At 35.4% G+C, this 25,814-nt stretch overlaps 4 protein-coding genes across 5 annotated transcripts; 1 reads left to right on the plus strand and 3 right to left on the minus strand.

The window, feature by feature from the left end:
- Window positions 1-218: 218 nt before the first annotated feature.
- LOC110790306 (uncharacterized) lies at window positions 219-9,791 on the minus strand. Its single transcript, XM_021995114.2, has 11 exons — window positions 9,246-9,791; window positions 8,312-8,622; window positions 8,051-8,128; window positions 7,791-7,896; window positions 7,455-7,543; window positions 5,393-5,504; window positions 3,590-3,643; window positions 3,455-3,503; window positions 2,918-3,018; window positions 1,475-1,590; window positions 219-979 (listed from the first exon to the last, which is right to left on the minus strand). The coding sequence occupies exons 1-11, from the start codon at window positions 9,681-9,683 to the stop codon at window positions 625-627; spliced, it is 1,809 nt and encodes a 602-aa protein (XP_021850806.1). The 5' UTR covers window positions 9,684-9,791; the 3' UTR covers window positions 219-624.
- Window positions 9,792-12,361: 2,570 nt separating this feature from the next.
- LOC110790390 (gibberellin-regulated protein 3-like) lies at window positions 12,362-14,592 on the plus strand. Its single transcript, XM_021995193.2, has 4 exons — window positions 12,362-12,505; window positions 12,640-12,693; window positions 12,806-12,854; window positions 13,964-14,592. Exons 1-4 carry the CDS (start codon window positions 12,461-12,463, stop codon window positions 14,143-14,145), a joined length of 330 nt encoding a protein of 109 aa, XP_021850885.1. The 5' UTR covers window positions 12,362-12,460; the 3' UTR covers window positions 14,146-14,592.
- A 123-nt stretch (window positions 14,593-14,715) lies between these two features.
- Window positions 14,716-17,153, minus strand: LOC110782944 (cypmaclein-like). The gene is made up of 3 exons (XM_021987261.2): window positions 16,953-17,153; window positions 15,975-16,053; window positions 14,716-15,223 (listed from the first exon to the last, which is right to left on the minus strand). The coding sequence occupies exons 1-3, from the start codon at window positions 17,019-17,021 to the stop codon at window positions 15,042-15,044; spliced, it is 330 nt and encodes a 109-aa protein (XP_021842953.2). The 5' UTR covers window positions 17,022-17,153; the 3' UTR covers window positions 14,716-15,041.
- Window positions 17,154-18,103: 950 nt separating this feature from the next.
- Window positions 18,104-20,836, minus strand: LOC110790167 (uncharacterized). 2 transcript variants are annotated; one of them, XM_021995042.2, is made up of 3 exons: window positions 20,681-20,836; window positions 19,433-19,503; window positions 18,104-18,734 (listed from the first exon to the last, which is right to left on the minus strand). In XM_021995042.2, exons 2-3 carry the CDS (start codon window positions 19,499-19,501, stop codon window positions 18,174-18,176), a joined length of 630 nt encoding a protein of 209 aa, XP_021850734.1. In that variant the 5' UTR covers window positions 19,502-19,503; window positions 20,681-20,836; the 3' UTR covers window positions 18,104-18,173. The 2 variants fall into 2 exon arrangements, with proteins under 2 accessions (XP_021850734.1, XP_021850666.1); XM_021994974.2 differs by having other exon boundaries at window positions 19,433-19,508; window positions 20,681-20,835.
- Between the last annotated feature and the right edge of the window lie 4,978 nt (window positions 20,837-25,814).

Consider the following 25,814-nt stretch of genomic DNA (forward strand, 5'->3'; position numbering starts at 1 on the left):
GGCGACTTTGTATGATGACTTTTAGTAATGTGGACCAATTCTACGTTTAAATTTAAGAATTCTTTAATAAGGAGAGACATTAACAATAACGAAATCCGACAACATCTATCCGATATTCCTATGTCAACCAAACGACGACTAGTATCCTTTTGATTTTGTGGCTGGATTTTGGCTAGTTCTTAGCTTTACTACCCCTATGAAGAAACTTTCTCAGGAGATGGGAATAATGATGGTCAAAACCATTTTCATTGATTCACTTTGTTTTTCAGAATCAATCAAAATTTTACATCTAAATAAAAACATCAATTACAAAGGTAATCACCATAATTTATACATGTTCGATTGTTACTTGTTACAAAAAAAATTTACCAAGTCCTCAAAGTTCTGAAGATAGACAAAACTCCTTATCTCATTCATAGTAGAGGTGATCAAATTTCGGGGCAGGCCGGGCCGTCTTTTAACACAAAAAATCATGTCGAGACCCATAAATTTGGTGCGTGCCGGGCTCCGATTTTTCAGGCCAGGTTCGGGTTTTGGTATAAAATGCATATTTCATGGTGCCCAAACCCGTACCTTTTTCGGACCGGGACAGAGGCCGGGCTATAGATGATCAGGTCTAAGATTTCATAGGAAACTCCTCTGAAACGAACTAGAAGAAAATCTAGAAGTCAAACCTTGAGTCAAATTCTCACCATCAAGTTTAACATCCTGCCGCCCAGCCGAGAGATCTTTTTCTCGGTCCCAAGGCTTCCATGGGTGATTCCCCACCCATTCTCCCCCTCCTCCGTCCGAGTTCTGCCCTTGTTTCGACTTCTTTTTCGAACGGCTTTTCTGAGACTCTTCTTGGTGTTTCTCTACCAAGGTCTTCGATCTTTTGGCTTTGTTATATTGGTCTACTAAAACAGCATCCATGTCAGAGGCTTTCTTGTCTACTTCATTAGTAGCAAGTGCTGTTGTTTCATTATAGGCTTCCAAATAACTGCACAAATTAATAGAAAAACGAGGGATTAGATCTTTAAAACGCAAAAAAAATTAAAATCATGCATTGGCAAACGTGCCTAAACAATTTTGTCATTTAAAAAGGAACAGATGAAGTATATGCCCTTTGTTCCCTTCTATTGTTTACGCTTTCCGTTTCTAGTGTCCCATTTTAATCTTCAAACTTGGAATATTTCATTTTCTATTATAACATAAAAGTTCCTAATATTCAGTCAAAAATCGTGCCAAATAATTATTTAAACCAATCAAATTCATTAGGCCATTAAATTTCTCAAATTTTTCCTATTGAAACATTGATTTTTTCTCATTTTCCCAATGTCAAAAAAATTTGTTTAAAAGTGAAAATATTAGTATTAATCAAATAAAATTTGCATTATTTAAGTAAAAAAAAAAGGAATCTTTATTCACATTAATTATTCGTTAAATCGAGTGCATGAAACCAAACGTAAAGAATAAAATGAGACAGAGGGAGTACTTCATTTTTGCCCTCTGAGCCCGGTCTGAAGGGTTGTCCGTCCAAGCACTGGTATCACCCCGCCCTTCTTTAGCGGTTCTGCTGAAGTTTGTAGTGTGTGTAGGCATACCACCAGGCTGCAAAAATACAAAGTGCACGTCACTGACAGTCAGTAATAGAGCAAGATGAAGGAATTCAGAGGATGTGAGTCAAAAGTTTAGAGCATCTGAAATCTCTCAGTTGTTGTTTACGCCAGAAACCCCTCAAAACTGAATGTAATGAGATTCGGACAATGAAGCAAAAACAAACTAGAACCCTAGACGTTGTAGTCTGAGAAATCCCGTGAAAAAGTGACTTCTAGGCTATAACTACTGCAGTAATCAGAGGCCAACATTCCCCAAAGACAGTGCTATGAGTTAACATAGCTTTGGACAGAATTAGGCGATAAAATAAGAGGATTAAGGGAAGAAGATGAAGTTTGATTGATTATGAACTGGAAAAAGGCAATTACAGATGATAGTTACTCCGTACAAACAAAAATTCAAGAGGCTTGTTCTCTCCCAAAATGTGAAACAAACTAACAATAGTTCTCAATAATAGTAAGCATGGTTCTCTCTCCCTAATCCTTTTCTTTAAATCGCATTTCTCTGTCTAACTTACTGACAAGCTTACTAATTATGCATTTCATAAACTACCCCCCAGACTAGTCCATTACAGACAGTTACAGAATCTAAGAGCTGTAAACAATGCAACATATGCTCCGACCCCTAAGAAGATGCATCTTCAGCAGAAACAGAAACAAAAAAAAACAAAAAACAAAAAAAAGGCTTCAGTCCAGGAAGATAGTCAGGAGTGAAAACAAAACCAAAATCAAAATCATCATGCTATTGCAAAGTATTATAGTGATCAATACTCCAGAATCCTCATAGCCATGTACATACGCCTTCTGATTTTAACCAGAACATACTAAAGTATTGTCCAAAACGCCAAATCACTACAAAATACGGGCTACTATGACTTGCTCTTTTGCTTCTCATGTAGACTACTTTATGCCTCTCCAATCAAATATCAATAAATCCTGGCAGTGACTCCAATAATAAGAAGCCACGTAAGAGCCTTTACATTGAGTACGATTCAACCTCACACAAACCCAACTGACTGATAGGATTTTGGCATAGTATACAACGGGAAATATATATGACATACAAAATACTTAAAAATAACACATAACGGACTAAGAACACTACTAGAAATATGTACTCAGTCACCCTACTTGAAAGTTCAATACCAACCTTTCCTATATGTTTCAATAAACAGATGTTTTTTTTTTTGAAAAAAACTTCACACAATATAGCATAGTTGTTAATAACAACTGGATATCTTAAAACCATTACAGGAGCAGAGGCCTTTAAAGTCAGATAACTCGAAGATGATAAGAAAAAGTCAAAATTTATCTAGTTATACCTTTCTTTCAGGAGGTAGGGTCGTCATCCATTCATCCCGTTGTGGTGGAGCTTTCGCATCTAACTCTGCAAGCAATATATCATCTCCTTCCATAGCCAAACCTGTGAATAAAGCAAGATAAGCGTCTGCATCAAACTTTTCTCTACACAAAACTGCTTATTCATGTTTTTATGCCCCATCCTGCTTATCCTACTCAAATGAAAAAGTGCAAATATGCACTAGTTTAATCGTCCTCTGCTTAATGTCCGATTGGAGCATCAATAAACCATCATTTCGTCTTGACTATCAAGAACTCTTGTTTGTTAGGCACTAATTAGAATCAATACTGTTTAGAGAAAATAAGTTGTTCCACTTTCAACCTTTGGGTTCAAAGGAAAATTTTATACTGCTCTGGAAGCGGAAACCAACACAGAGATGATGAACATTAATATCGCTACTGAAGGGGTATGTGGTGATGACTGAAAATTCTTGCTTCCCCTTCTTTGACAAATAAAAACTTAATATCCCAATACAATTTTGTTAACAATTGTCCCTCACCTTGTAACCGCCTCCATTGTGCAGCTTCACGCATTGATCTTAATTCCGCCTGCATACAAACACTGTGTAAGAAACATGTATGTCATAAGAAAATAATCAATAGAGTTTACCAGAAGTTGATATAAATAGCAATACCTTCATTTCTTCTTCCTCTTCTTTTTTCTTAATTTTATCATCTAATGCTTTTCTCTGCAAAATGAAAAAGAAAGATTCAGACGGTTAAGTTTTTTTTTTTTTTTTGACATGACGGTAAGTACATTCAAACTCTAAATATATTCATAAAATAAGGGTTACAGGTACACACATTCATGTGAAACTCTGAAAGACGACAAAATACACAAGCATGCTACATAACCTCTGTCTACAAAAAGGATGCCAGAGTACGCAGATAGTAAAGTAGTAAACAATGAGGCTCCTGGCGACTTCCAGAGATGCCAGACCAGAAACTAATGAAAACTATAATTGTGTTGAAATGTGGAAACTGCCTTAATCTTTCAGAAATGCTTTCCAATATGACACGCTGAGAGACAGCCACTCAATCTTTTGTGATTGCCACTTACTAGTCTCAACTTATCATCACTTACAACGGTGTAATATCCGAGCTATGCATACCCTACCTTCAGATAATATTTAAAGGCTTCTTGCTAAACCCTAGCATGACTCTGATGATGTCTAAAATTTGACGAGGGGCAAGCTTTGCACCAGTGGCTAAACTAGCAACTATGAGGTCGTTGTTAGCAGATGCAGCCCTTGAAGGTTGGCATGTAAATCAGATGTATGTAAAGAATGCCTTCCTTCATGGAGTGATGAGATTGTTTTTATGAAGCTACCTCCTGGATATACAGGAAAAGGATTCAGGTTTCGAGATAAGTTTGAGGGGGAGATTTTAAGCTCAAAAGAAATCCAACTCTGGTATGTAGATTGTTAAAGGCTTTGAATGGTCTTAAACAAGCCCCACGACAGTGGTTTGCTAAGTTAAGCACTGCTCTCACTAATAATGAGTTCTGTCAGTCAAACAGATTACTCTCTCTCTCTCTATTCACAAAAGTAAAGCAAGCTGATTTTATGGCTATCCTGGTGTATGTTGAAGACCTTACCATCACTGGGAACAATTTGAGGGCTATTGTTGAAGCAAAAAGAACGTTGGCATCTCAATTTCATATGAAAGATATGGGAGAATTGAGATACTTTTTTTCTAGGGATTGAAGCTGACAGAAGCTCAAAGGGGATTTTTTGTCTCAACGGAAATATGTTACTGATCTCTTGAAATACTATAGCATGAAACGTTGTAAACCTTTGCGGCTACCCATGGACAGTCTTGTAAAGTTAACTACCTCAGCAGGATCTCATAAAACTTGTGCACCATGAAAAGACTAAACATATGGAAATCGACTGCCATTTCATCGGAGACAAAGCTCTAGCAGGAGAAATTTGTCCTACCTATGTGTCTTCTTAGAATCAACTGGCAGACATCTTTACAAAGGTTCTACCTAATCATCAACATCAGACCATTCTGTCCAAGCTAGGGGTTAAAACCCACTCTCGGGGGATTGAGGGGGAGTGTTGAAAGAAAGGGGTTGTATCAACTTTGTAATATGGGCCTAGTAGTACAGTCTAATAGGTGCAGTCCAATAGTATTTGTAGGCTCATGATCCTAGGAAGATATGCTGTCAATCAAGCTGTTATTTTGTCTTATTCCTAGGAAGATTATTGTATGCTAGCTCACAGTATTCTGTAAGAGCATGTGAGCTCTATTTAAAGGCTTTTTCTCACCTTGTAAACCTAACACAAAATGAGTGAATGAAACGAAAAAAGAGTGAGAGAATATGCGCTGTTTTGCTGCTTCGCTCATATATATTTTGTCACGAAGTTTGCAAACAGAAAGATGAGGATAGGATCATAAAAATTCAAACAACCCAAGCTAAATCAGATACACACCTTATCTGGATCTTGCAGATCCTTAAAAGCCTTGTTCAGTTTAATGAATGCTTGGTGAGCTTGTGGATGAGGGCATTTGTCTGGATGCACCATAAGTGACAGTTTCCAGTACCTGAAGTGATGAACATAATGGGAATGATTATTATACAGATAACAATAACGTCTCAACAACTGAAATCACCCGCAAACATGATGAGCAAATCAATATCAATCAATAGACTGATTAGAATCACGAGAAAAAGGAAGCAAACAGAATCTATGAACTGTATTGATATTGATCAACTACCTATATATTGAGCATGCTAGCAGAGTTAAATTCTTCCATACAACTCAACATAAATACATAAACAGCGCAGTGTTTACCTAACCGCCATAAATCTCTACCCTAATTTAGCTAATTATGTTAAATTAGCCTGAAAGTCTCCAATTGTACCAGTATGCCCGTTCCAATAAGCAACTCGCAGGGGGAACGTGAGCATTAGGTAACACTGGGAATTAGGGGATATACAAGCTCATAGGTTTCCGTACAACAAGAATACATTAAAGCTCACAAGTCAAGTTCAAAGGTCTCCGAAAAACTTTTGGAAAGACTAAATTAAGGTTTAAAGCCACAAGGACCATATGAATTCTACTATAAAAGGACACTGGATAAACACACAGTGTTCACACCAATCCAGGATACCAGCTGTTATAAACAACAAACACAAATCTTCTGCATTGACAGTCCAAATTGTCAACACGTAAACAGTACAAGAAATACACAAAACCAAGGTTCCTCCAGAACAACAGCGACAAGAAGTACCCCGTACCAAAGGGACCTATTTCCATTGCTGTTGGAGAGTTTTAATATGTGGATTGTGGAGCCATAAACCTATTTCAAAGGCTAAGACTATATTTCACGCTTGTAAGACTCTTACAAATGCTAATAAATATTTCAACATGGACATAAAGAAAAGTGTAATCGCAAAGCCACAAGTCATGTCCTAGAGAGAAGAGTACAGTAGTCTCAATATTCTTAAACCCCTCGATAGAAAACAGCGCAAAGTCCATAATGGCGCTGGTCAACCCCAATATATATAAAGTTCAAGATACCTTTCCCAGGCCTGACAGATGTGTTAACATAAATTAGAGGGAAGCTCTTTATGGATACCTACTTCCCTATGGGTTATAAATCCATATATACAGCCAGAGGAATATAGCGATTATAGCCCCCCTTCTCCCCGTCGCCCTAATAATGCAATAAGGTGTATACACTCTGCAGGAAGTCAGGAACCCACTCTAAATACCGTCGTGAAGACTCGATAGGTTTTAGCCAAAAAAACAGACTTCATAGGATACCCAATGAACTTTATAAGATGCAAAATATCCATTTATGCAATAGATGACACTAAGCCAAAAATGTCTCAGCAGATCTATAAGAATTAAGAAGTATATAAGAATGCAAAAATATTACTCATTTGTCTACAAGAGGCTCAGCATGAAATGTCACTATAAACTGCAAAGAAGCCTCCTACTGTCACTATAAGGTATGTGTAGTTGTGGTCTGTGCAACATTTTGCCCGAGTTATTGCGCAAATGGTAGGGGAACCCAAAATACTGCATCTCTTTTGTTTTAATGAAAAGGTCTTAGCTATTCATTTGTAATACAAGGGCCCTTGTTAGAAGTTCCTTAGGGTAACCTAAAATAGCAGTTGCCAACTTGCCATCCTATAAATGGGAGATAATCAATTAGTAAGACATCTTTTTATTTAATATATGAGAATTATGGAAAACCCTTAATCTTTGTGATTAACCCCTTTGCAAGAATTGCATCATTGTGATTAATCAATGTTTAACCAAACATTATGAAAGATTAATGATTGAAACCTTGCTCTCATCAAACTCTGTGATCCTAGAGGTAAGAATAGCTTGTGAAGTGGAAGATTTTCTCGAATTTAAAAGGTTTTGATGAAGATTATGGATCACATACGGTACACAAAAAGTGGGACCTGGCGGTCAGTGATACTCACAAGTAAACTATTCTAATAGCAATTACAAACAAAAACAATTATAAGCCACATACCTCTTCTTTATATTTTCAGCAGGCATCTTGTGGTTAACTCCCACAATATCATAAGGACTATCCGACTCTCCTCCCATAATTCTAGCAACCTGGTGCAAAAAAGTGAACAATGATGAGATTGATGATCAATTAAACTACTCTGAACTATATTTCCATATTGAATAGAGAACAAACATCTTAAATTAAATTTTACATAAAATAGCTATTCAATGTATGGTAATAAGAGCATCAAAATCATAATTTTGAAATCTCCATTTGCATTATTTCATATAGAATAAGATGAGGAAAAATATGAACTTGAAGAAAGGAAACAAAGTTAATGTCAAAAGTCAGAACCTCTTCAAAACGCTCAGCCTCATTAGATGATTCAGCCTCAATGACAACCGCCGGAGGTGGTGGACCAACAAATTCTCCATTGTCATCTTGCACCGTTTCGGCTTCCCTGGAAGAGTTTGTTAACTAATTCAGCAGTGCAGATTCATTAAAATCTAAATAAGTGGAGCCAGCAACTTAAAACTATCTACCCAACTTAACTAGCCCAATTTCAGTCTAGGCAGATGGTACGGATTATTTATTGCAAAGAAGAAAACGATTACCTAAGCTCAGCCTCAGCTTCAGTCAATTTGGCGGCTGCAGCAAGCAACTCAGCAGATGGCATCTCGGGGCCAATGACCCTGCAAAGAGTAAACAATCGTCGATAAGGGAAAGCTAGAAACTTGATGCACATAGAGCAATCAAACGGAGGAAGTTATAATTAGAAGCAACAATCAGACAACATTACTGTACAGAATAAAACACACCGACTTTTCAGCCTAAGCACTAAGCACTATCAAATTAGAGAATCAAGAACAACGAACCTCCTTCGAGGAGCAGAAGCTTCAAACTTAGGACCTATGGTAGCTGAAGGTATATCGTCAGTAACTTTGCCAGCATCACCATCAGGCTGAGAAGGAAGGGTATCCCCTGATTTCTGCTCATTCGTTTCACTCTGTAACACAGGCCCAATAACCTCCAAAGTGGGACGAGCCCTAGATCGTAACAAGAATACCCTGTCCCCCTTTTCCTTGAGGTTTAAGGAAACAAACAGCTTTTTGAGATGCTTCATTAGAGGCTTTTCGGAAATTCCTTTGATGTCAACGGCTTGTCCATCATCAATCATTTGCAGGAGCTACGTTCAAAAACAACTTTTTTTAGAAAACAAACTAATAACCTATGTTCAGTTAAAATAATATTCGTGTCAATAAGGTAACAAACTCCCAAAAGTTCTAAATACTTTCATGGATTATATCTCCTATGCAATAGAGTGCATGATTCATTATACTTCCGCGTTGGGATTATGCTCACAATAAAACACCTCTGTCTAGAATGAGTATTCAGATTATACTAACCCTTCAAATTCAAGAACATTATTAGAAATTTCTAAAAGTCTCTCCATAATAGGTGGGTCATTCCTATACTCTCTTACTCCATTACTCAATTCAAGTAAGGGCATCCTAGACTGTCCAACATAAACTATTTTAGGAAAAAGATTCTTCAATTCTTCACTCATCATCTTAAAATACAACTGTGTGTGCTCCTTAATTTGTTGTCAATTACCAAACAATCGTTGCTTACATCCAATTCTAATACTATTTTCCGATCAATTTTTCACATACATTCCTAAGATGAAACTAAATTCTAGACAGCATATTAGCTTAATAACGATCAAATTGCATTGAATTGATCAATTGAATACTATATTGCTTAAACAAAGAGATTACAAGCAAATTGAAACACATTTAACAAAATTACCTGCTTAAGATCTCCAGCAACACCAGGAAACTCCAGCAACAAGCCCCTAGCAACACTCACAGCTTCCAAAAACTCATCACCGGAAGAATCAAACTCACTCTCATCATCTGAATCAGAAATCTTCTTCTTCTTCGAATCCCTACGAGACCGTCGTTTGCTTTTGCGATGCTTTCTCTCTACACTATCTCTTTCGCGACGCTCTCTTTTTCTTTTTGGCCTCCGTTTGTCTTTATCTCTCCTCGAACTCCGCTTCTCGTCGTCTTCTTCGTCGTAGTCTTCACCACCGCCATGGTTCCGGTGCCGTCGACGGCGGCGTTTTGAAGTGCGGTCGACTTCGTCGGAGCTTGAAGATGAAGGAGACGATGATGAAGGTTCAGTATCAGTATCATCTGATTGCTTGTTCTTCTTCTTCGTCTTTGATTTTGAGGTTTTCCCCATTGTTTTTTGGGAATTTTGGAACTTCGATTTGGTACGAAGATGAACTCTTTCTTATTTTTGAGCTTTGGAAATTTTGGGCCAAAGGCCAGAGTAATCCACTAATCCGTATCTTAACTGTATCTGGAACTGGATGATCTTAGGCCCTGTTCTGTTCACCTTATTTTCACTTATTTCACGAAAAATAAGTTCACATAAATTCAGTTAAATTCAGATAAGTTCTGATAAGATAAGTTCAGGGAAAATATGGATTAGTCAAGTACAATTTAGAACTAAAATTAGTTTTGATAAGTTCTAATAAGTTCAGATAAGTTCAATTAAGTTGAGATAAGTTCAGTTAAATTCAAATAAGTTCAGATAAGATAAGTTCATGAAAAATAAGTGGAAATCAGGTGAATAGAACGCAGCCCACCCAAACCGAACTATGGATTGGATGGCTAAAAACATACCTAACTTGAATTGATCTGGCTCAAAAAAAAGATAATCAAAACGGTTTGATTTTCACAATACGGTAATGTATAATTGGATTGGTTAGAAAAAATTAATTTTCAATAGTTCTGAAATTAGCCTAGTCAGAAATTCTCCTCACTTGGATAAGACCGTGTATGACCAGAAGTTCGTCTCGCCTGGATGGACTAATGTTTTTTATGTCAGTTGCAACGTATAAATGGACTAATGTTCTTCTCACCCGAAGTTTTTCTTACTTAGAAATATAACCCGAAGTTCTTCTCACCTGAATGGACTAATGTTTTTATTTGGTGAGTAGCAATATAATGAATGGACTAATGTTCTTATCACCTCAAGTTCTTCTTACCTAAAAGTATAACCCGAAGTTCTTCTTATCTAAAAGTATAACCCGAAGTTTTTCTCACCTGAATGGACTAATGTTTTTTAGATGAGTTGCAACATAATGAATGAACTAATGTTCTTCTCACTCGAAGTTCTTCTCGCCTAAGAGTATAAAATATGTGAGTTGCAATGAAGATGAAGGACCATAACCCACAACACAAAAACTCATATACGAAGTATGACAGTCTTACGCAAAATACTAATTTCTTATCAAAGAGTTGAACTTTTGAATCAAATAGTTATACATTGTGATCAAATAGTTATATTCTATAGAGTATAATTATTAATTATAATTTTCAATAATCAAATAGTTATAGTTTCAAATTAAATAATGATCTTTTTTATTGATATTAACGATATTACGCGTATGGCGGTCTCATAAGATACCTGCTAGTTAATGTTGTAATGCATAATCCATGGTTGCATGCGACCACAAAAAGGACAAATGTCGTGGTGTTTGCACCGAGAATGCCAACGTAATAAACCAAGCTGAACTGAAACTGCCAAAATGCATGCATTTATGCATCTTAAATTAAATCCTCCCTCCAAGGATAAAGACTAGCCAGCTTTGTAATTAACTGTCTTCTACTTGCAAAATGAATGCCATTTTCTTTATTTTATTTACTTTATTGTATTCTATTTAATTTTGTTTGAAGAGAATAGTAGAATACATGCATGACATAATTTTATAGACACTTGGTGGTACATGTTCCCCTACTTTCCAAATTAAATAAATTCCAAACCATAAGCTGGACACCATAATTGATAACCATTATTTTAAAATATTGCAATATTTTAATTTTTACGCTTGTCAGTGTACAACTTCGACACATCGGTTGATATACTCTAGGCTATAGAGATGGGACAAGCCTTACAACACACACCAGAAGGTTCCACGGGGAGTGACAAGTCCAATGAGGTTTATTTTGTAATCCTTTGCAAAATGATACAGTCATACGTATAAAATCGATAATTTATTAAGCAATAAAAATATAATTATACGATGATAAAATATAACTATTTAATTGACTATATAAATGTAATATTGTAATTATTTGATCACAATTTGTAACTACATACTCCCTCCGTCCCATAATATAGTGCCTGTTTTCCTAAAATGGTGTCCCTAAATGATGTGCCTATTTCTATTTTAAACCATTAATTTTTACTTTGAAAATTGTACTTTTTGACTTTTATTCAACCCATGTGCTTGATTTTTGTCATTTTTAGGCCTATTTATTATGTACACACCTTTAATCTATAATTTATCTCTCCATTTTTGCCAACTAACATGTACTTTATCTTGAAAGTACAAATCATTATTGTTTTTATTATCAATGTTATCCTTTACCTTAATAACCGTGATTTTGGTCAAACGGGCACTATATTATGGGACGGAGGGAGTATATAATACGGAAATTTAATTAGTAGTACAACTATTTAGTAAGAAGTTAGTCAATTATCCCTCTGTATTTATTTAAAGGATACACTTGCCTTTTCCGGCCGTATTTATTTAAGAGATACACTTGCCATTTTTAGTAACTTATCAACCCCACTATCTAATTAAATAATATATCTACACCCCAACCCCACCCTCATTCCCTAAAATGACATGGTCCCCACTTGTTTTTCTTATTAAAATATCTACTCAACCCCACTTGTTTTATTACTTTATTTCATTCAATTTTTTTTCTTAATACCCGTGTCCAGCCAAGTATATCTCTTAAATAAATACGGAGAGAGTACTATATACGGAGTATATAATACCGTCTTATATAAGTTTTTGTAAAAAATCGTTTATGAGAGTTAAGGTCTATATATATATCCTAGGGAGTACCTCCTTGTATCTGTTGTTCTTATACCCTTGTTCTTAGCTATCTTTATTTTATTCCCTCTTTAATTTTATAAAAATAAAATAAAAAAATAAAATAATGAAGCTTCTTGGGCTATTTATCTTCTCCATCATCCTCTTCCAGGTACGTATACACAGATTATAACTTTACAAAGTCACTAATTTAATTTCAAAGTCATGACTATATATATATATATATATATATGTTAATTAATTAATTAATTAATCAATTTTCTCCTAATTAATTAACTGTAACAGGGCTTCAGTGAGGCTTTATCAGCAGCTAACTCTACAGGAAATTCCCTCACCAAGGTAATTAATTAGTCAATTAATTAGGTTCTCGGTTTTTTCCCCTTTTATTTAATATTATTTTCTCAAATTGAATTTCATTTTGATCTTAGAATAATGTTTTTGTTACATGCAGGAAGAAAATAAGGCCGGATTTCAGATGAAATATGGTCTCAAACATTTGAGTAAGTCTTTGGTTTAAGCTTCAAAGTTTTCTGCTTATACTACCTCCATTTCTAAGTAGTTGCATTTGACTTTAATTAAAATCTATTCACTTATCTTTTTTATAATCATCATTTTCTGCTAATAAATAATCTCAAATACTACTCCGTATTAGTTAAAATATCATTGGGTTTGTCTCAGTGTATAACTTAAATATATAAGCTAGTTAAATATATATCAACTATTAATAGTTTTTTTTTTAGGGAAACTCTTTATAGTGTTTAATAATACATGTATAGGTAGTATTTAACAAATGATATTTTTTTTAGGAATAGAGGATAAATTATTATTTTTTTATTTAAACATATTTAACACCTTTTAAGGGTATAATAAGTGTTTCGCATGAGACAACATAAGTCTAAGACCTTATGTGTTACCTTATGGAATAGAAATTCAATCTAGTGCACATGTTCTATGGGAGGTTTTTCATTATTATTATTTGTAAAAAAAAATCAAGAAATTCTAAGTGGTTGAAAATTGATCTCATCAACAATCTTACTAGGTGATGTAATAACACAATCCGACATTTCCATTAATTTCTGCACGCATCGCGTGCATATATATAAGACTAGCCTATGTTAGTGAAACATTTGTGGCTTTGTGTCTATCTAGCTTTAGGTGCGCCTTCTCACATATTCATCTCACGTCTATCTATCTACGTAGTATATATTTTAATAAAGAACCGTTTTAATGTAGCATTTGAATAAACGTATCTAAATGTTAAACAAAATTAATGAAACCGTGCTAACTGGTAATTTCCATAAAAACATTCCTAATTTGGTGCACACCTAACTTTTCTATTCACCCTATTTCAGGAAAAATAAGTTCAAATAAGTCCAGTTAAGTTTAGATAAGATAAGTTCAGGAAAAATAAGGGTTGACCAAGTACAATTTATAACTAAAATAAGTTTTGATAAGTTCTAATAAGTTCAGATAAGTTCAGATAAGATAAGTTTAGGAAAAATAAGTGGAAATCAGATGAATATAACGCAACCTTAGTGCACCCGTGTATACCTAATTAATAATTTGTAGTAATTGACTATGATTAATTGGATTGAATTAAAATTTGCAGATTGCAACTATGCTTGTGCAATGAGATGCAGTAGATCATCAAGGAAGAATTTGTGCAATAGGGCATGCAACAGTTGTTGTTTTCAATGCAAATGTGTTCCTCCTGGTACTTATGGTAACCACCATCTATGCCCTTGTTATGCAAGCCTCAGGACCCATGGCAATAGACCTAAATGCCCTTAATCAATTACTCTATGATCGATTTATAATATTGTACTAGTAGATATAGTTTTGTTTTTTTATAATATCGATCATTAATAAGTCATACGACATCTACAATTCAATTAGATTTGTAAAAGAAGAACAACGATAGTAGAATATTGTACTACTCGTACTAGTTTAATATCATCCTTTGGGTGCCAATAATAATGTGTTGGATCTATTAATCTATATTATGTTATTATATTCGTGCTTACTGAGTCTTGTATTCGATCAAGTCAATATGAATTACAAATGGGGGACGTGGGTTAGGTCTGGGCGTTATTGGAAAAAGCACGACAAGGTACGGCTCCACTCGACCTGGCACGGCAAAGGCACGACGTCCCGACCAAGCCCGACACAACAGTCCGCTGGCTTGGGTCATGTTTTGAACTTTTCGGTTCGGTCCGGTCCGACCCAACACGATGCAGTGTGTGTTTGGTGTGGGCCCGACCCGTTTAGACCCACGGCCCGTGGACTAGGCCTGAAGTCCGACCTGATCCACAACCATCTTTAGGGGTCATAGCTAATTTGCTACCTTGTTGGATTGTTACATTTTCGTTAAAAAGAATTTGGATTCCATTATTGCACATAAAAAGGTTTTTGTTTATAATTGAAATAAACTGAAATTGTTTTAGTACATCCTCTAATTCTCTGTTCATTATCTCCCCCCCATGGTTTTTGTACGCAACTTAATTACAACACACATGCACTAAAAAGAAAGTTTAGTGTGACAAAAACCACCCTAAAATATGAACTATGAAGCTGAAAATTAATAGTAAAATGTTTTTCTTAGAGTGTTGGAATTTTTAATTTGTGTGAATAAATTTAATTAGATGCAATTAAATTTCGTACGTCCTTGGTAATTAAGAAGATTAATTTCAAGGGCACTTCTTGCGGCCGCTCTTGGTGGTCATGGTAACCCAGCAAGGACAGGTATCGGCGTTGCCGGAAGTTCCTGGTGGCACGCAGTTGCAACGCTGGCAGCAAGTGTTACATGCCCGTAGACACCTTCTGTATCTTGATGCCAAACCGCACCTTTCATGACACCTTTTTTTGCAATCTGTCATTTATAATTCAGGAGAGCAGATTATAGATAGCGGGGTCACTATTTAAAAATTAATACAAAAAAAAAAATTAACTGAAATTAAGTATTTTTAAAAAAGAATTAACGAAAAATCAAGTAAGATAAGGTTTTTGTTTTTGGCAGATGGGTCCGTAACCCTAAAGGATGTGGGCCGGTCCATCCCGAGGCCCGACCCAACCCGTCAAGAAAAATCTCAGTGCGGGCAAGAAAAAAGAACGGCCCGGCATGAGCACGAAATCGTGGGTCGGGCATGGGCCGCATTCTTTTGGAAAAAGCACAATAAGACACGACACGACAAAGCATGTTAAATTTAGTAAAATTAAGCTTAGACGCGATTGCTCGTGGGCCTGGGCCATGTTTTAAACTTTCGGCCCGACACAATGCATAGTGGACTTGGTGTGGCTGGGCCCGTTTAGGCCCGTGGGCTCGAACGAAAGCCTGATCCGACCCACAACCATCTTTACATGACCCCACTTAAACTCCCTTCCTCAGCCATTGAGGATTTGAGGGTGAGGGGTTAATCATACACTCAATTCTTTCATCATAAAATAAGTAGTGTTAAATTAATTAGATTCGGGCTCATATTAGAATTATATAACAAGGTTAGGAGCTCGATTCTCAACTCCCCTAATACGAGGGGTTGAATGGTTGATATATTACCAATGTTTTTCAAATTAGGAACCACCCTCGTACTCATAGAGGGTGGTTCATTTCCTTATTTTCTTACCTATTTGTGCACCCAAAAAGACCCCGTGAACAGGTGGTATAGAAAGATGATGACGATTCGTTGCGTTGCAGACCTCCCACTGTAGTTTCAAATTAGAAAAAGAAAATCATTTTAGTCGTAGATATTGAATTAAAATTGAAATTGAAATTGAAGAAGGAAGTGAACAAATGTTATGAATTTAATTAAATATCAAGAACAAAAAGTCGATACATTGACTTAACATTATTTTCCTAGGGACATAAGCAACCCAGCAGGGGTACGTATTCTACACAACCTTAGGGATATAATATTGTGATTTCTTAATTTTATTCTCATAATTTTTCAAGAACATCACCAATAATCCAACCTTTTTCAATATTTATCATTAATGTGTGTAATACATAATTACATATAACCCTATCTCAATAAAATATACTTCGTAGAAAATATGCGCACAAGTCAATAAATCATCATACACAAGTTTAAATTTAGTCAAATTCAACCATAAAATGACGTATAGTTCAAATCAAAATCATATTACACCAAATAATAATAATAACGTGTTTATTGTGTTTAAAGTTCCTCATAATCTCATTTATTACTACTAATACAACGATTTTTAATAAGCCGTGTACAAATCGGGTTCGGTCGGATTTATACCATTACTTTTCAGGTTGTTCTGGTTCGAATAAGGTCACAAAAAGTTATTCAAGACCCACTATTTTCTGGTCGGTTTTTTGACAGGTCTGATATCATGGGATGGATATGATACTACTAGCGGAGCCACCCCTTCCGCAAAGTAAATAATTATAATTCAAGTGTGCATGTAATGTAACTAATCCGAGCATGTAATAGGTCTCAGATTCAAATCACCCCCACCCCATTTATAATTTATATTGTCATTTTGACTCATTCGCACCAAAAACAGAAACTAATTCGAGCGTGCATGTAATATTGTAATGTACATAATCATGTATAATGTGGAGAAACGTTACATACCTCCTGTGAGAGAACAAGGCAAAAGATGGCAATGGCTAAGAAAATGATTCTGTTAAAGTTGAGCATCATTGTTATGAAATGAAGTACGTTGTAATCCTTAGAGAAGAGCCAAAAAATTAAGGAACAAGATTGTTTATCACTTTATGTAAACAGAAAAGGGCTCTTCTAAATTTGTGAGAAGGGGATAGGGGAAGTTAATGGTAATTTTTTGCCAGCAAAGGCGGTAAAAATTAGCCAAAGATAAAAACAATGGTTGTAAAATCTTAAATTATAGAGGTTATTATTATTATCTTTGTCCTGTTTTTAAGGGATGATTATTAAGTAATTACAGAGTTTTTTCTCTATTTAAAGTAAATGGTTGTAAATTGCTTCTTATAATCATCTGGCTTTTCACAACTATTTCTTCTGAACATAACATAACTCACTGGAGATGGCCAATGAGTCAGTTTGGATGGGCCATGGATGAGTTTGATGGGTCGTGGGTCGGGGATAGTTGACACACGATCAACATACTGAAAGTCAAGGTGGGTCGGGTCATGGGTTGTGTCGAAAAAAATAGACACAATACGTGATGGGTAGTGGGTTACGTGAGTCTGTTAGGTTTGGTGGGCTTGGTAAGATTTTAGGGCCTGATGCGGCTCGGATAGGTATGGTGGATTTAGACGGGTTTGGATGATGTAGGTCTGATGGGCTTGGACGATTATTAAAAAATTACAAAATTCAAATGAACTCAAGTGAATGTAGTTAATGTATATCTAAAGAATAGATTTAAAATTTATTAGCATTTTAAACATTAAAAATAGCTTAAATTAGGATGGTGAGTCGGTGGGGTGAGTAGGGTGTGCCGTGGTGGGGTTGGTCGAAATTGGCTGTGGTGGAAAAACTCGACCGGCAAATCAAAAAATATATCCGAGTTGAACGGGTTGTGTCATGGGTCATAAGTGGGTCCGACCCACGTAGCCAACACTACGGACTGTGTTAGGTTGGGTTGGGTTAGACCCACCCCATTAGCTTTACCCGCAACTACATTCGTAGTTTCATACCCTGGTAATCTTACACATAAGTAAAAAGTACAATTTCCTGATTACAGTTCAAGGATCCTTATTATGAACTTATGTATAAACATGTATAAGCACAAATTTGCTACAAAATACAGGTAAATGTATATACTTCAGATAGAATAATATTTGAGTTATTGACACACAAAAAATACAAGTTCATCTAAAATCTAGCCCAGCAACGAGTACATTGAGCAATACAATCTCCTTTACAATCAACATTATACCCCAAAGCTTTAGGGTTACGAACAAGAAGATTCTTCAAAGGCTTCCCCGTTATACCCCACTGTTTTTCCAGAATCTGTACGTTATTCTTCACCTCGTTCTCGAGGCAACAACAGAGAACTTCCGGAAACTTCTTTAAAACCTTTGTGAGATCTTCATCAGAGAGGCTCAAACTTCTCAAATACTCGAGTATCTCGTTCACTATTTCGTGATTCGGTATCTCTACTTTCCGTTCTTCGCCCCAGTAGGGCGAATGAATTTGACCAAATGCTTTCCCGAGCATCTTGTCCTGCTCTTCAACGGTGAAGTTGAACACCGATAGTGCTTCTCTGCTAGATGCCCATTTCTCGGTGTCTTCGTTGCTCAAGGTTATGTCTATTGTTAAAGGTGAAGAGTGTCGTTCCCATTTCTTAGGGTTACGGGTTAGTTCTTGTGGGAACATGCTCAATCGAGCTCCATATATCGTTGAGGTAGAGAGAGTTTGTGCTACATGAGTAGGCTGGATCAAGAAGGGGTGAATTAGACAAAACTAAAGCATGCTTTTGGGGACAGCTAATCCTTTCCGAAAATTCTTATCAGAAAAATATTAACACAATAAATCAACAAAAGCAACTTATTTTGGAAATTCCGAATGTCCTAGTTTGATGACATTTGGCACGAGTTAACTATGTTGCACTAATGAAAGATAGTCATTCAGAAGTTGGACAAAGGGAATAAACTAAGGGCATGTTTGGTATAAACTTAGGAAAGAAAATTGAAAGGAAATAAGAAAGAAGGGGAAAGGGTAGTGTTAGCTATTACCAATATTAGTTGTTTGGTATACCTTAGGAAATGAATCACTTGTAACAAATTGGGATTGGGGAGGGTAACAACGTTATTACCATAAGGTTGGTAGAGGTAACAAATGGTGGTAATGGTTACCCTTAGGAAATGGATTGTGTTACCACTCCTCTCATACCAAACATTAGGTAATGGAAATAGTTAATTGATTCCATTTCCATCGCTTAAAAACTCTACACCAAACATGCTCTAAATGATCAGAACAGTCTAGGGCAAGCAAGCACAATTGAGCTTAAGCTTACTCCCCCTCTCCAAAAGAGAGATCTAATTGATGGGAATCCGTAAACAACTTATGGTCAATCATAATTCCAGATGGACCACAACATTTTGGCAAACAAGGTCTAGAGGTGAACTTACAAAAGACAAGTGTAAGGATGATCCACGACAGAACACCACAGCTGGTGATGGCAAGGAATTCGCCTGCATCCCTGCACTGGATGAAAATTCCGACCAAAGCACGTTTAAAATCGAAGAACAGTAGACGCAGAACAATAACAATTAGCTTAATACACGACTTGAAAGTCCCTAAACAGCTTTATATATACCGAAGAACAACGGAATCACACTTATCATAGAAGAAAGGCATCACCCGTTTCGTTTTCACAACTTCATGGAGATCTTCAAAGAGGAACACTAATTATAAATTGCCACAACCTTGTTAGGGGAGTACAAACTACTTTGATTTGGTCTATAATCCTTCCATGTCATCGAGACTATGTTACCCGTACTCGGACACCCATATCGGACACGGATGCATGTCCTTCTGCCCGAAGTGGCTATTTTGTGAAAAATAATGCATGATTTTGGTCCACAATGAAGTGTCAAAGTGTCGAGGATCTGACACGGGTATTTGAGGTAAATGAAGAGTTCGGGTAACAGAGCATCGAGTAATCACATTGAAATCCCATTAAAGCACCCAAATTGAGTCCATTTTTAATCAATTCATTGCTAATGCCTAATCCAACATTCAAATTAATCTTTGCAATATCTTTTCACTGAATTTGCCAACATAAAGGCAACCAAAGTAAGGATTAGACTTTGATGCTCTCAAATTCCTCAGTATTCTCCAAACTAATTAACTATGACGAATCGGTCCGTATTTAGTTGTCACATTACGAGATCAAATTACACTATCAATCAGAAAATTAGTTCCGCATTTAGTTGTCACATTACGAGCTCAAATTACACTATCAATCCCAAAATTAACTTCTTATTTAGTTGTCACATTACAAGCTCAAATTACACTACCAATCACAAAATTAAATCCGGGCGAAGGAAGTACCTAAGTATTCGACGATAATTGAAGGCAATTCAATTGTAATTACATTATTTTGGTTGATGTAATAATAATTCAATTTAGAGAAATTACACTTCGTATTAGCAGTACTGTACTCGAAAAAGAAATTCCAACAATCCAAAATCGGAAACTCAAATCAAAGTTCAATCAATTAGAAATAACAATCAACAATACGCAATTGAAAAATCAAAAATCAAAAATCCAAAAATTACAGCAATATCGCAAATTAAGCGCATGATTAAATCAAAGTAGAAAATTATTATAGAACTTCAAAAAAATTAAAGAAAATAGGGTTGGATGACGAAAACCTGGAAAAATGCAGAGATGGAAAGCTCAACTCAGCAGTGTAGTCGTTGGTGACTCAGTTCTTCCCCTTCGCAACCACGAAAGAGGAGAGAGAAAACGGTTCAAGTCTAATTGGGGTGGGGGCACATTTACATAATAGTCCCTAAGTGATGTTTAATAGCCGTCCACTCATTGTTTTGTATGGGGCTAGAGGGCTAGAGAGGTGATCAAAATTCGGGCGAATCAAGCTTTAACACAAAAATTCATGCCCAAATTTATAAATATGAAGCTGGCTTTTTGGGCTAAAATAGGTTTTCTTGAACTTTTTCGGATCGGGTTCGTTTTGTGGTCTAAAAAGTGTTTTTGATGTTGTCAAAACCCGCAATTTTTGGGTTAGCCTGGGTCGGTCCAGCTAGCCGGGTTATAGATGATCAGGTCTAGTATGTTCGTATGGGTAGTTTGAGGCAGCATACCTTTCAGCTGAGGGTTTTTTCCAGACCCAAGTCTTGAACCTGATAGGCCGATAACTTAGTTAAGGAGTAAAAAAAACCCTTAACCACTCACGTCAACCATTCAACCTCAGTTGGTAGTCATTGTTTTTTGCATGGGTACCTCAATGGGTAGTACTCTTCCAGTTTTGGTTCTTCCCATACCGAATACTCGAATTCGAGACCATGATTAAAGAACAAAAGTTCCTTAACCACTCACGACAACTCTAGTTAGTACTCGTTGTACTTTTATGGTTTGCTAAAGGTTATTTTATAAACTTAGCACATTGTACACCTCATGGGTTTTTATGCACTATTTTTTTTAAGCTCTTTTTATTTTTATATTTTTTTGACAATAAAGTTCATTCAACAAAAAATTACAACGAACCAAAAACAAAATACTCAAATCATCCCGACAAGATTGTCTAATTGTAATTTCTTACCATGAATTATCATTAACCTATAAAAAATATAGTTAAATGCTAGGAAATTTTGTCAATTACTACTTAGCTCTTTTGTTAGTTTGTGCATTACTGGTCATTTAATCGATTTTCTAACCAATTAGTCAACTAATAACACCATAAACATCCTAATTATATATTAATTACTAATCTATCTATCTATACTGTTAAAGCAGAGTGTAGGTAAATGAAAATCCTCCAAAATTTCATCCCTCAACTCTCATCAGTTGTACTAAAAAAGGCAATTTAATAAATAAATAAAAATCAAAACCAATATAATCACATAATACCATTAAGTGTATTTCAAGCTAGCTAAATATGATAAAAAAAAAAGTGAAATAAAACACCAAGCTACATCTAAATGATATTTTGCCTTAAGCATCTACTAACAATTTAATTATCTAACTTCGTATAAAAATGTTATCTATATCATCTACCAACCATTTTTAATAGATTTCTAATTTTGTAGAAATCTTGTGCATTAGCACGGGCACATACTAGTTATAAAATATAGAGCGGAGAGGTGAAGTTTGGGAGAGGTGAAGAGGGAGGGGAGTTGATTTCTTTTAAAGGGCAATAAAGTTTTTTAACTATAAATACGCGTGCGTTTTTAGCGAACGCGAACGATAGAATATATTTTAACTAGTATTCTATGCATGCAATGCGTGCAAATATTTCAAAAATCTGATTTGATATATACGCAAGTATGTTATAACGTTTTATAAATTTTTTAACAATTTTTATAACTGTATTATCAATATTTTATGTCTACACCTAAGTGCTAAGTTAATGAACTAAAATAATACTTCAATGACTTTCTTCTCTAATTTGTTAATTAAAACATAGTCTTATATACACGCTACACATTCTTAAAAGTATGTACCTTTTCTAAAACATGTAAGAAAATTTATTTAAAACTAAAGAAAAAAATATACATATTTATATGTAATAAAATCTATTTAGAAATTGTAATAACAAATTAACTAACATAAACGTAAAAGATTGTGTTTTGTACTTGTTCATTTTTTTTGCGTTATTTGCCGCAAATTGCTTGTATAACCATATAAATTTAGGGTATGATTACGAGTAAGACTAAGTTTAATTTTGTAATAAAAAAATGTAAGATCGAACACAATTTTGATAAATGGACTTCTTGTTAGGTTATGATACATATGACAATACATAAATCATGCGGAAAAACCATAAAGCCAGGAAAGCATATTATTTACACATAATCATTTAGCATAGTTTAGATGCATACACTTTGTTGCGTGCCTTCCCTAGCTGCGCCCGAACCGAACAAGAAAAAGTCTTTAGGACTCCAAGTGTCGTCCCTCCGTAGATAGTCCACAGCACGTCCGGATCCGCCTTAATCTTGACCAACTAGGATCGCCCTTAAGGTACTTAGAATTTTCGGCTAGTATAGGCAATTGTATGACTGAATTTTTGCTCTCAAAAATCACTTTGAATACTTGAATACTCTATATAAAATAATGACCCTAGGCCTTTATTTATAGAGGTATGGAAAGGGAATCGTTATCCTATTAGGATACGAATTAATTAAACTAGAATCCTAATATAATTCTTTATTTAATTAATTCATCCTTTTAGGTTTAGGAATTTAAACGTATGTCGAAACCTGATAACTTTAGGATTCGTATAGCTCACAAACACACACACGCACGCACAGCAGCCCACGAGGGGCGCCATGCGCGCGCGCGCAGCCTGCGAGCTCGCAGCCCATTGCCACGAGGCCCACACGATGCCGCAGCGTTGGCGCGCGCTGGGCCTGCCTTGCGGTGGGCCTGGCGCAGCCTTGGCTGGTGCGTTTGTGGCGCGCTGGCTTGCTGGGCGATGGCCCGGCTTCGTGCTGGGCCTTCGTCTGGCAGACCTCGTCCGATGCTAATTCGTACGATACGCTTCCGATTAATTTCCCGATTCCGGAATTCATTTCCGATACGAACAATATTTAATATTTCCGTTTCCGGAATTAATTTCTGTTTCGAACAAATATTTAATATTTCCGTTTCCGGAATTATTTTCCGATTCCGATAATATTTCCGATTCTGACAATATTTCCGTTTCCGGCAATATTTCCGATTCCGGCAATATTTCCATTTCCGATAATATTTTCCGATACGTACCATGTTTCCGTTTCCGGCAACATCTACGACTTGGATAATATTTATATTTCCGATACGATCCATATTTCCGTTTCCGGCAATATCATCGTTTCCGGAGTATTCATTTCTTGCCTGTGACGATCTCAGCTCCCACTGAAACCAAGATCCGTCGATTCCGAATATCCATAGATGGAGTATTTAATGCCATTAAATACTTGATCCGTTTACGTACTATTTGTGTGACCCTACGGGTTCAGTCAAGAGTAAGCTGTGGATTAATATAATTAATTCCACTTGAACTGAAGCGACCTCTAGTCAGGCATTCAGCTCACTTGATCTCACTGAATTATTAACTTGTTAATTAATACTGAACCGCATTTATTAGACTTAATATTATATGCATACTTGGACCAAGGGCACTATTTCCTTCACTTCTAATGTTAGTCTATTTACCATGTATTATTATTTCAATTAATTAACATATGTACTAACCATGTAATATTATTAATAGTAGACTAATATTAGAAGTCCATTCTTCGATATTATTTACCTTTGTTATCAAATTAAAAACTTACTCTGTATAATAATACATAAATAGAATCAAATTGTTAAAAAAAATAAAATTAATTCACCTTCCCTCCATTAATATATTTATGTAGTTACATTTATGGTAATTGAACTATATTTTTATTTCATTTTTATCTTAGTTTCCTAAAAGGAAGTAATGCAATTTTTTTAAAAGTAAAACAATTAAAAAATATTTTGGCGGGAAAAATTGCACCAGGAAGTGACATGTGTCATTCCTGGTGTCTGTTTTAGTATTATGTACTCCCTCTGTATTTATTTAAGGGATACACTTGCCTTTTCCGGCCGTATTTATTTAAGAGATACACTTGCCATTTTTAATAACTTATCAACCCCACCATCTAATTAAATAATCTATCTACACCTCATCCCCACCCCCCAATCCCCTAAAATGACATGGTCCCCACTTGTTTTACTTATTAAAATATCTACCCAACCCCACTTGTTTTATTTCTTTATTTCATTCAATTCTTTTTCTTAATACCCGTGCCCGACCAAGTGTATCTCTTAAATAAATACGGAGGGAGTAATAGATAGATAGATTGGTAAAAATTTGCATTTATCGAAGCGCGTGCAAATATTAAGGGACGCTCCGAAAAGGGAAATGGTGCAAATATTAAGGGACGCCCCGAAAAAAAAGCGGTGCGAGTATTAACAGAGGCCGGGAGTAGGGGTGAGCACGGATTTCGGATCGGATATCCGAATCCGAAAATTGTGAAATTTGATATTTGTATTTGATCCGAAAATTTTCGGATATCCAATATCCAATATTCGTTTTGTGTTTGAGAAAATATAAGGTACAAATTAAAAATAATGACGTAGTAAAATTTGTAATTTGTGTAAAACATAATTAATTAAAATTAATCAATTAAACATAGTGTCATACTTCTTACTCAACATACATTCTAAACTTGTTATTTTCAACTTATTTTCAATTTTTTGTGGAGAAATTGTAGAGGAATTAGGTTATAAAAAATAAGTTAAATTTTAAAAAAATAAGAAATACATGTTTTCTATAAAATTTTAGGTGTTGAAATCGAAACAAATTTTATTTGTAAATTTTGAGTCTTTTTTAAGGGATTTAAATTTAAAGTCCGAGTTACATATGTTGATGTAGCTTTAGAACATACGGAGTACTTTGTACTAAAATATAATTCGAGTCTATGTTAGGATCGTGTTGTATGTTAAATTTCATATAATTTAATCATAACGGTTATAGTTAACATATATTTATGAGTCTAGGTTAGAACCCATATAAAATATGTGGTAGATTATATAATCTAAGTTACCACCAGATATATAATTTATTGTTTTGGTTATAAATATAAATGTGGTATTCCTAATTATTAAATTACTATTTTAGTAAATTTTGTCAATATATTTTTCATGTTAGATAAACATTGGTTTTATGATTTTCTGAGTGTAAGTGATGACCCATACAAAACATATAAATTTTAGAAAATTTGGTAAAAATTACAACAAGATATGATCAAACATTTA

Source organism: Spinacia oleracea, chromosome 2 (assembly GCF_020520425.1).
Source record: "Spinacia oleracea cultivar Varoflay chromosome 2, BTI_SOV_V1, whole genome shotgun sequence".
Lineage (NCBI taxonomy): Eukaryota > Viridiplantae > Streptophyta > Magnoliopsida > Caryophyllales > Amaranthaceae > Spinacia > Spinacia oleracea.

Coding starts and splice junctions, on each gene's coding strand:
- LOC110790306 (XM_021995114.2), bottom strand. CDS start 9,683: ATGGGGAAAACCTCAAAATCAAAGACGAAGAAGAAGAACAAGCAATCA. Junction 7,544..7,790: donor AGGCTGAGCGTTTTGAAGAG/GTTCTGACTTTT, acceptor TTTTTGCACCAG/GTTGCTAGAATTATGGGAGG. Junction 3,019..3,454: donor ACAATGGAGGCGGTTACAAG/GTGAGGGACAAT, acceptor CTTTATTCACAG/GTTTGGCTATGGAAGGAGAT.
- LOC110790390 (XM_021995193.2), top strand. CDS start 12,461: ATGAAGCTTCTTGGGCTATTTATCTTCTCCATCATCCTCTTCCAG. Junction 12,694..12,805: donor CAGGAAATTCCCTCACCAAG/GTAATTAATTAG, acceptor TGTTACATGCAG/GAAGAAAATAAGGCCGGATT. Junction 12,855..13,963: donor ATATGGTCTCAAACATTTGA/GTAAGTCTTTGG, acceptor TAAAATTTGCAG/ATTGCAACTATGCTTGTGCA.
- LOC110782944 (XM_021987261.2), bottom strand. CDS start 17,021: ATGATGCTCAACTTTAACAGAATCATTTTCTTAGCCATTGCCATCTTT. Junction 16,054..16,952: donor GCCTTGTTCTCTCACAGGAG/GTATGTAACGTT, acceptor TTGAAACTACAG/TGGGAGGTCTGCAACGCAAC. Junction 15,224..15,974: donor CTTTTTGGGTGCACAAATAG/GTAAGAAAATAA, acceptor TATAAATGACAG/ATTGCAAAAAAAGGTGTCAT.
- LOC110790167 (XM_021995042.2), bottom strand. CDS start 19,501: ATGCAGGCGAATTCCTTGCCATCACCAGCTGTGGTGTTCTGTCGTGGA. Junction 18,735..19,432: donor CATCCTTACACTTGTCTTTT/GTAAGTTCACCT, acceptor TTCTTGATCCAG/CCTACTCATGTAGCACAAAC.